The following is a 10,784-nucleotide window of genomic DNA, read 5'->3' as shown; positions in this document are numbered from 1 at the left end:
CTATTTCTAGAGCCATATGAGTTAGCTTCCCAATAAGAGGGAAATATCCCAGAGGCAAGGATGGTTTCCGACAATTTAAACACAGCGTCTCTACTTATTTGCTTACGGAATCTGCAGGTTTCGTTAACTCCAGATCTGACTCCCAAGCTGTTTATCCTTTGCAAAGAATGGCACATAGTCAGGATGGACCAAATTTATCATGAAAGACAATGCACAATTACTGATCTTTTATTACCAAGACTCCCAATTTGAAGTTAACATTGAAGAAAACATAGATGATAATAAAATGACTTTGATAAACCAGTAGTTTTTCTGAATCCAGCATTTATGAGAATATTGAAGATAAGAATCAGCCGCGTTTGGTGGCTCACATTTGTCATGCCAGCACTTTGGGAGGCCGAGGCGGGCATATCACTTGAGGTCAGGAGTTTGGGACCAGTCTGGCCAACATGGTGAAATCCTGTGGTCTCGATTAAAAATACAAAAATTGGCCAGGCGTTGCTGTAATACCAGCAACTCAGGAGGCTGAGAATCGCTTGAACCCGGGAGGCGGAGGTTGCAGTGAGCCCATGTCAGGCATCTGTATTTCCAGCCTGGGGGATAGAGGGAGTCACCGTCTCAAAAAATAAAATAAAAAATAAAATAAATAATCTATGCTAGAAGCAAAAAAAAAAAAAAAAAAAAAAAAAAAGAATTTGTTCAGCTAAAAATTATTTGCATCAGAACAAACTTTTTCAAAGCTTTTCCAGTCTAAGTTTACATTTTATGATGCTACTTTGGAATGCATGCAAGGGCCATTGAAACCAAGAACTATAATCGAGCATATATGTCAGTAAGACAGTACAGTTCACTCTTATACTAATATATTTACACATTTACAAAAATCAGCAATTTTTAGTAACTGATGACCCAGACCATATTTTGTATTATTTGCTTCGCATAAAGTATCTACAATACACAAATCCACAAAGATCTAAAGTACAAAAGGGATTGTGAGTCGAGTGGGTGGGGAAGGCGCAATGAATAGAGAGTAATGATAAAGAGTTTTGGGTTTCATTTTGGGGTGTATAAAATGTCCAGGAATCAGACAGTTATGGTTTTTCACAACTCTTTATTAAAGTAAAATTTAGGAAACAAATGTATAATGTCAATGTGGTTATCCCATTTCATACCCAGATAATAATTTTGTTTCCTCAAGTTACAGTGAGCTCAAAGATGCTCACACATTGTCCTATTGTCTCACATGACAAGGTCTCGAGATTGGAAGATTTTTTAGGCAAGAGAGCTCACTAGGAAATCATAATGAAACCTGACTTTCATGGGGAACCAAAACAAAAGAAAGGTGTCAAAAGGGAAGACAAAGAGGAAGGGAAAAAGCTGTATATGAGGGAACCTTTTGAAACATCATAAAAGCTCACAACTGTGTTGTCATAATCCAGAAACACCCCAACCCGGCCCAAAGGTCTTTGCACATAGTGAGTTAAGGGAAGAAAGATGTTGGAGAGGCTATAGAGGTTGTTTCTCTTTGAAGAAAATAGAAAAAATGCTTCCTCAAAAGCAGGAATGTGATTTGTGTTTGCTGTCCTGGAATCTTTACAGACTCCCAGAATCCAGTTGGAGGAGTGGGTTACATCCACTTCCCAGTAATGCCTGCCGGAGGAGAAGGCCCGAGCTCCCCATGCTGCAAAGTTCTCTGCTCTCTGGGACTCCCCAGGTGCACCATCATGGTCATCTCCAAATATCACATTTCTGACATCCTCAGAAAGGCTCATATAGTGACTCGCCTTTTCCTTACTCAGAAGATCATCCACTGCAAGAAGAACAAAAATCAGATCAAGGAGTTACGTGGGAGTCAGATGTTATCTGCCCAGGTACTGGCTTTATTTGTACCTCCTGTAAGTGACAGAATACAGGGAGCAAAAAGACTTTGGAGACTGTCATCTATGAAGATCAAGGGTTATTATGACTTCTACAGCACAGAAGAATCCTTAAAATCACACAGAAAAACAAACAAACATATCATTAACTGTATGAATCAATGATTTAATGTCTGGCTTTGCATGATTTGTTTCAAGAGATATGTAACATTCTTTATTTATTTAGTAGAAAATGCCACTTGCATTGTTTGTATTCAATATAATTAACAAATAGACTTCACTCTGCTATGATGCTCTTATTTAATGGGATATAAAACATGCCTGTTACTTTTTTTTTTTTTTTTTGAGACAGAGTCTCACTCTGCTGCCCAGGCTGTAGTGCAGTGGTGCGATCTCGGCTCACTGCAGCCTCCTGGGTTCAAGCGATTCTGCTTCCTCAGCCTCCCGAGTAGCTGGGATTACAGGCATGTGCCACCATGCCCAGATAATTTTTGTATTTTCAGTATAGATGGGGTTTTGCCATGTTGGCCAGGCTGGTTTCCAGCCATTGACCTCAGGTGATATTCCCGCCTCAGCCTTGGAGGATTATAGGCGTGAGCCACTGTGCCCGGCCTCACCTCCTCCATTTTTAAACATCAAAATTTGATGGACTTCCATGCATGTGCACTTTAGAAGTTTCTGAAAATGATGATCATGTTCTGCTTTTACATGACCTGGTCAGCCACTGCTTCATTCAGTCTAATCCTGGTTTTAGCCCTCTGTTGTCTAATGGCTGCTTTACGTGTTTGGGCCATTTTCACAGAACTCTCAGCTTCCAGTTGTTGTGAAATGTATCTTACAGCAGTAAAGTTGTTCTGTTTATGGAAGTTTTAGTTATTTGGTTGGTCAAAGCTTTCTAATTTTTATGATAAATATTATTTCTACAATATATGATAAATTCACAGAAATTAAAACTAAAATGGGTAATAGCTCAACCAAGGAATCCACTAAACAGAAGTTGAGGCTGTACTGCCAAGCAGCTGGCTCTTACCTCTGAATTTGTTGAGCATATCTAGCGCTCCAGTGATGTGCCAGGAAGTGAGTTCTGGGTTCACTGGCTGGGGCTTTTCCATTTGCACCAACTCTGTCCTGCAAAGAACAACCTCAGTTACACTTTTAGGTCCAGGGATAATCACACAGTCATACAAATGTTTCAGATTTTCGTCCAACATGTTTCTTGAGAAATCTCCCTTTTTTGTTAAATTCAGTATACATTTTATTCAACTATATTGAGGATATAGCAATGTTACTTTTATCTAAATTTAACATGTTAAAGTCCAATTTCTCCATTATCTCATACATGATCCTAATTTAAAATTACTGAGTGTCATTTCCTCCCTCTCCCCATCCGGCCTCTTGAAAGTATACAGATATCCTGGGATTCTTGCTGAGAGAAGAAAACTCAGCCAAAGCCTTTGGGACCTCAGTCAGTAGTTGTCACCAGTGATGCAGTCAGGGTCTTACAGGGAATGCCCACTGACACTAAAGGTTTTGAACTTTTGTTCAAACCAGAGGAGTCTATTTTCAGCCTGTCTGCTCTGGCGCTGAGGATCCTGAGGCAGCCATTCCCCTCTTAGATTCTGCCTACAACAGGGGAGTGCAGAGATGGAGCAGGGCCTGGCTATTGATATCCCTGGGAACAAATCCTCCCTCCCTTTCCTGTCCTTAGGGCATTTCCCTCCTTCCTCTCTTTTTCACCTCTCGCCTCTCCAGAATAGGAGACTACTTTGTGATAACTCAGAGTAATCTTCTTAAGATTTGCTGGGGCAGGGCTGGAGAAGATGGGGTGAGTGGGTAGAAGAAAATCCAGAATGGCACACTGTTGTTAGATACATATCCATTCAGCCAGATAAGAAGGAAACTTCTGAGACAAAGAAGCCTAAGGTCCCAGGTTCTCCTTTGAAACCAAAACGGAACATAGCCACAGATCAATGCTAAATACCTCAAAACGTGTAGTTGACCCTTAAGCAATAAGGGTTTGAAATTTGGGGGTCCACTTATAAGTGGATTTTTTTCAATGAAAGTTTCACCTAGCTTGCCTGCCTCTCCTGCCTCCCACTCCATTTCTTTTGTTTCTGCCTCTGCCACTGCTGAGACACTGTCTTCTCTTCCTCCTCCTCTTCAGCCTACTCAATGTGAAGACAATGAAGATGAAGACCCTTATGGTGATCAACTTCTTAATGAGTAATAAATATATTTTCTCTTCCTTGTAATTTTCTCAATCATATTTTTTTTCTCCAGCTTACTTTATTGTTAGGATACAGCATATAATACATATACCATACAATATATGTTAATTGACTGTTTATGGTATCAACAGGCTTCCAGTCAATAAGAGGTCATTTGTAGCTTGGTTTTGGAAAAGTCAGAAGTTATACTTGGGTTTTCAAGTATGTGGAATTGCATGAAGGTGGTTAGTGAACCTAATCCCCACCTTTTTCAATGGTACATTGACTTTCAAGGGTACATTGACTTTATCAGTAAGGGAATGACTTTCTCAGCAATCAAAGTTCATTAGTGTAACTCACCGTTCCAGTATGTTTTCCAAGTCCTGCAAAGAAAAACACAAGTACTTAATCATGAGAATTCTGTCCTACTTTCCCTAGTATTCTTTGTTGTTTTTCTGGGTTAACCAGGTAGGTTTATTGATACACCTCTAAGGAACCATCCAAGGCTGTGTTAATAACAGAACCTCAACTGAACCATGGTGGTCTTCCTCAGTGGGCATTAGGAATCAAGGGACTGAGAATAAGACTGTGGAGTGATGTACGCGGCTATCCAGTTCTCACTGTCACCCATCTCCCAGGCTTAATCCCAAGAAGTGAGCATGTACTAGGGAACCTAAATTGAGTTTTATTAACAAAGCTAATATTCTCCTGGCCTAGCATTTGGTTGATTTTGGATAACATTTATTTGTGGCTAGTACTCCTGATTATACTGAAGAGGATTTCGTCCTATGTGATCTACCAAAATGGCAAAAATCTCCCAAAGATTACCAGAATATGCAAAAGCAAGTCACTGGACAAATGCAATGACAGAGCCAAGGAGCATGTGTCACTTATCTAAGAGTAGTTACATTTGCAGGTAGCATATGAATGTCCTGGCATCATTACCCAACAAAGTCTTCCTGACTCTGGATGATGGACCCTCTCTCCTCACCTGGAGCAGCTTCACATCAGGCATGTGGCACATCTCCCACAGCTCTCTGTACATGTCTTTCGTCTTTTTTATATGTTGGGTTATTCTTACTTCACTGTCTTGGAGTTGTCGAACAATCTCTTCTGCTTCTCTGTCCATTGTCTCCAGATGGCGCTGCTCCTCCTCCAGGAGAAATTGGCGCAACTTCTGATATTGATATCTGATCATCCCTTTCCTGAGGGCCACATAGTCCTGCAGAGATACTCAGTTAAAAGAATTGCATCTCCTCACTCTCAGCAAAACACTTAACACTTCACTGTTATTCTCCTAGGATATGCAAGCAGTAAACTCATAAGCTCTGTGTCTCATACTTGAAAAGGTTCTTGAAGATTTGCTAGTCTCCTCTACCCATCCTTTCTTCATGTTCCTCCTAGTCTCCCTTTCTGTATAAATCAGTACCTCAAAAGGACTCAAGATCCCTGCCTGTGTTGCTTCTACAGGATTCTTACTTCATTAATTACTGTCTTTTTTACCTGGTTCTTCTTAATTTTATTTTGTTCCTTTGCCTGATTCTTCTAAACATTTTTAAATATTTCAGTATACACTCTACCACCGAGTTTTTAAAGAAATTACTTCAGGTTTTTTTTTCCTCCACTAATTTCTCTATTTCTCTCCTCACCTTCACAGCAAAACTTTAAACTACTCGATGTGAATACAATGATTTAAACAACTCAATGCTATCCTATTCTCAGTGCCTTGGAAGTTTTATCTAAACCCTCAAGGTTACATCAGGAATAATTATCATGCCCTGTTTATTTCATATACATGTACATACTAGTATTTTTTGCACCAGCTCCTGTTGGCCTGTATAATGATAATTGCTGATATATCATTTGAAACCACTCTTTTGTTTTTTTCTGGGAAGAGGACACTGCTATTTTTTAACTGATAAGCAGAATTCGGCTAAGAAGTCTAAGCTAGCATTGTGCCAATCTACATTAAAAACATAAAACCTTTTTATCCCTACCGTTAATGAATGGATTTTGCTAATTTCCTGATTTAGATTGTTTTGCATTTCTTGAGTGCTCCTCCATAAAGGATCCATTTTCTTTAGAAGTTTCTCCTGCAAAATAGACATGACCTTTAGTAGCAGATAAGACGTTACTGGATATGTTATTCCCTTTTTATGAGAAAAGCCTGTTGTTGAGAGAAGGGTAAATTTGAGTTCCCCTGAAGTGGTCAGAGTTTTTACAAGTTAACCTAATTTGATTCTAATATGTGGAATATCAGAGGTAACAGAAACATATAGTAGACAGTTTGAGGAGACCCAACAGCTAATCAATTTTTTAAGAAATTGGATTTCATATATCCTGGCTCTGGAGAAGTCAAGCTTGCAGCAAAAGCAAACCGTGTTCCCAGAACACATTTATATCTAGAGATTTATATCGAAAATTCAGAACCTCACCATCTCCATTCTCTCCACCTTTATTATCATAAGCTCTCATTTTCTCTCTCATTTAGGATCATGTGGATTCCCAGTTGCATTGGAGGTGTCACTTACCCTGCACTCCTCAGCAGCCCATCCTATTGGTCTGTGGCCATAAGCCTCATGCTCTGGTGACTCAGAGCAGGGCCCACAGAGGAGTCTCTCCTCTGCCTCACAGAAGAGCCCCTTTTCCTCTTCATGTAGCACACAGATCTGCTTCTCTGAGCTGTTGATGTTGTGAGGTCTGTGCTGCCTTGCAAGAGAAGCCAACTTCTTGAGAACAATATTGGTGTTGAAGTCAGTCTTCTGGGGGATTTTCCCACACACAGGACAGCCCGTTGGAGCTTGGCCTTCCTCCCAGAGTAGACAAAGGCAGGGCCTGCAAAAGCTATGCCCACAGTCAATGGTGACAGGGTCCATTAAGTAGTTCCTGCAGATAAAGCAACAGAGTTCACTCTGGAAGGTTTGCAGTGTGTCTGAATCCATGTTTCTGGAAATTTAAAACAGAAAAATTTAAGAGAGAAAATTATTTTTGACCACATGGAGGGGGAAGGGCCTGTGGCTAGTTCTTGTCTGCTTCAGCTCTGTTCAATCTACCTGTTAACTTAAGCCCAGTACAGACCTAGATGTGGTAAATATAGGCAAGATGGGTTTATACTATAACACAAGTGGAAAAATGAGACAAGCATCATTTTAGTTTAAAACAAGCAATGTTCTCAATTATAAGTTATTTGGGCAAGCTGAATATTGGGGTAGAAGGGAACAATTAGGATAACTTCCCAGTTACTTCTATTAGCTGATTGTTCCAGAAACCCATACAAACCCATCTCTCTCTCTCTCTTTCTTTTCCTCCATGACCCCTTGAGTGGAACTTACACAGGGATACTTAGTCTCACTCTCTGGCACCCAAGTAACAGATGTACTTTTCTAAAGACAATTAAAAATTGGTTAAGTTTAATCTAAGTGTGTTTAGTTTAATCATTATGGGCTTCAACACTTAACTCCTGTAACTATAAACAGCTGAACTTATGCTTCTAATGTTAATCCCAAAATTCAACCTTTACATAAATACAATGAAAAATTGTTATTTCTTATTCAAGACAATGTTTTTGCTCAGAATGATTTCAGACCATCAGAGTATCTTCATATTTTGAAATGGTGACTATGCAAGCTATGAAAGTACTCAGCAACAATTAATCAATTTTTACTTAAACCAAAAAAGAAAGTAAACACTCAATTTTTTTCTTTAAAGAATCCAGAGATGTAATTAATGGAAGCATGACCACCAATTTATCTTTATTCCCTGTGTTTCTCCACAGCGATCAAAGTCCCTACTTCCTGGGAGTCTTTACCAGTTGATGGGATCTATTTGAACACTTTTCAAATCCAGTCTGCTCATTGAAGATTTGAAAAGGACTACAAACATGACCTTTACAACAAGGGTTTTCCAATTAATCCTACACATTTAACACTTACGCTGATGACATGTAGTATACTACAAAGCTATAGTAAGCAAAGCAGCATGGTACTGGTGTAAAAATAGATAAATAAACCAGCGTAACAGATCAGAGAACCCAGAAACTGTTACACTTCTCTACAGCCAACTGAATTTTGACAAAGGTAGCAACAGTATTTACTGGGGAAAGGACAGTCTTTTCAATCAACACTGCTGGCAAACTGGATATTTACATGCAGGGAATAAAATTATACCCTCACCTCTCACCCTATGCCAAAATCAACTCAAAATAGATTGAAAACTTTCATGTAAAACCTGAAAGAACAAATCTACTAGAAGAAAACATAGGAGAAATGCTCCAGGACATTAATCTGAGAAAAAATTGTATGAATAAAATCACAAAAGCCTAGTCCACCAAAGCAAAAATCAACAACTGGAATTATATTAAACTGCAAATCTTCTGCACAGCAAAGGAAACAATCAATGGAGTGAAAAGACAACTGACAGAATGAGAAAAAATATTTACCAACTATTCACTGGACAGGAGATTGATACCCTGAATATACAAGGAAGTCAAATAACTCAATAGCAAATTAAAAAGAAGAAAAAAAAAACCGCAAACAACCCAATTAAAAAATGGGCAAATGATCTGAACAGACAATTAACATATGCCAATTTACAAAATAAAATTGAAATGGAAAAAGACTATTCCGTATATGTAACATATTGAAAATTGTAAGCTCTTTTTGGATTCCATAATTACACAAATACAGTGGAATTATAGCTGCTAAGACATAACATGCCAAATAATGCATAAGGTAATATAATACAAAATGGGGGCTAGGCATAGTGCTGCGTGCCTCTAATCCTGGCATTGAAGAGGCCAAGGTATGAGGATGGATTCGGGTCTGCAGTTCTAGACCATCCTGCGTATCTTATTGATATCTCATCTCTACTAAAAATTCTTTTAAAAATAATGCTGGCGTGATGGCACATGCTTGTAGTCTCAGCTACTCAGGAGACTGTGGCGGCAGGATTGCTTGAGCCCAGGAGGTCCAGGGTGCAGTGAGCCATGATAGTGCCACTTCAGTCCAGCCTAGGTGATAGAGTGAGACCCTATCTCAAAGAAAAAAAAAAAAAACCCAGTCAAAAAACTTGATATAACACAAACCAATATATTATACATGCTCTAATTACAGATATTTTAAACAATGATATTATTTCAAATAACTGGGTAAGCTACTCATTTGCTTAGACAAGATGTAAATGTCCCGGCCAGTGAGTTTAAAGTATTTGTATAAGAAAAATTAAGCATGAAGGGCTTCACCACAAATGTCATACACACCAGAATCTGCGATGTATTGTCTCAAGTCTAGAAGATTCATGGATATCCAGGTCAGCAGCAACACTGAGCTCACCAAAGCCCAGCCTCCAGACAATTCAGTCTGACTTCTCTGGAGAAGTCTTACCTGGACAACTCTGCTTTTTAAGTGATTAGACTCACCTAAGAACACTCCCACTTCCTGGGATTGGCTACTGTCTGGAGAAAGAAGTGGAATGGGAAGATTAGGTTACCCAGAAGGGTGTAACATTGGGGAAGGGTGTAACATGGGGAGATCGGATTTATAAAGTACAGACAATCATGCCTACGGGATTATAGCCCAACAGAAGGTAGAGGATTTTGGAGTGAGATGCAAGAATCTTAACCTGACATAGGTTGTTCACAGACATTAAAACTGAAACAATTATTTCATTAAGTAATGTTTTATTTCACAAACAATTGCTCTCACAATTAAAAACAATTGCTTTATTATTTTAAACTGAAATGTATCATCTATATTTCCATTAAAGATGTTTTATTTATTCTTCAACAAGCATATACTAATGACAATGAACTAGGTATTAGAAATAAATTATATTAAACTATAATAGACAATTTCAGTCCTGCTAGAACATCCAGACTAGTGAATGAGATGTATCATAATTAAAGAATCACACAAGTAAATATACAATTAGAACTATAAGCTCAATAAATGAGCAGTACATGTTTTGAGGGTCTGTAGTAGGAGGGAGGTGCTGAATGCAAGCTTACACAAGGCTTTTATGAAGATATGAAAGCACTGAGATTTGAGGAATAGGAATACATTAACTTGGCAAAGAGAGATAGAGAGAAACTTTCCTTGCAGTGACAGCAGCAGATGCAAATGCTTCCTGGATGGAGGAAGCCTGGTACAGTTGAGCTCCAGGCCATTGGAGCTAGAGTGACAAGAATGAGAGTGGTCTGATGGGAGATGAGGCTGCAGAGGCAGGTACAGGCTTCAGAACATGGAAAAGACGAGTTTGTTATCTAGAAATCATGGGAAGCCAGTGAAGTGTCAGTCTAGTTTTAGAATATATCATTGCTAAATAAGTCTCCAGTCATTATTTATCTGAATACGTACACCTCTAAAATATTAAATGAAATAACTAACCCATCTATGGAGCTCTCGTAAAAAAGTGCACCTAGGCACTTAGTTGTGTTTTAAATACTATGACTTTATATACAACAGTTGGTGAATTTACTTGTCTAATTTTTTTGTTGTCTTCCCTATTTTATGACCATTTTCAATGGTGAATTTATGCACAAATAAAATGTACTTTTTTGATTTTATGCCATGGTGAATAATTTTAAATTAGATACTTTACATAAGTATATACGTATGGACATGTAGAAGATGTACAGCATGTATATTTATATTAAAATATGATGCAATGTCATAAATAATTATTTAAACAATAATTATGTGTA

General features: G+C 38.5%; 1 protein-coding gene across 1 annotated transcript; it reads right to left on the bottom strand.

Moving 5' to 3' along the window:
* Nucleotides 1-1,316: 1,316 nt before the first annotated feature.
* On the bottom strand, nt 1,317-7,026 carry LOC100447822 (putative tripartite motif-containing protein 64B). The gene is made up of 6 exons (XM_054525496.1): nt 6,616-7,026; nt 6,082-6,177; nt 5,076-5,306; nt 4,445-4,467; nt 2,908-3,005; nt 1,317-1,810 (listed from the first exon to the last, which is right to left on the bottom strand). The coding sequence occupies exons 1-6, from the start codon at nt 7,024-7,026 to the stop codon at nt 1,317-1,319; spliced, it is 1,353 nt and encodes a 450-aa protein (XP_054381471.1).
* Between the last annotated feature and the right edge of the window lie 3,758 nt (nt 7,027-10,784).

The sequence above is a fragment of the Pongo abelii genome, chromosome 9 (genome assembly GCF_028885655.2).
Source record: "Pongo abelii isolate AG06213 chromosome 9, NHGRI_mPonAbe1-v2.0_pri, whole genome shotgun sequence".
Taxonomy (NCBI): domain Eukaryota; kingdom Metazoa; phylum Chordata; class Mammalia; order Primates; family Hominidae; genus Pongo; species Pongo abelii.
Note: the sequence above shows the minus strand (reverse complement) of the source record. Positions and strands in the feature narration are given on the sequence as shown.

What these genes read in the sequence shown, in the direction of transcription:
- LOC100447822 (XM_054525496.1), bottom strand. Translation starts at nt 7,026, where the DNA reads ATGGATTCAGACACACTGCAAACCTTCCAGAGTGAACTCTGTTGCTTT. An exon ending in TTGGAAAACATACTGGAACG is followed by an intron (nt 3,006 to 4,444) that starts GTGAGTTACACT and finishes TGTTCTTTGCAG; the next exon opens with GACAGAGTTGGTGCAAATGG. An exon ending in TATGCTCAACAAATTCAGAG is followed by an intron (nt 1,811 to 2,907) that starts GTAAGAGCCAGC and finishes TTCTTCTTGCAG; the next exon opens with TGGATGATCTTCTGAGTAAG.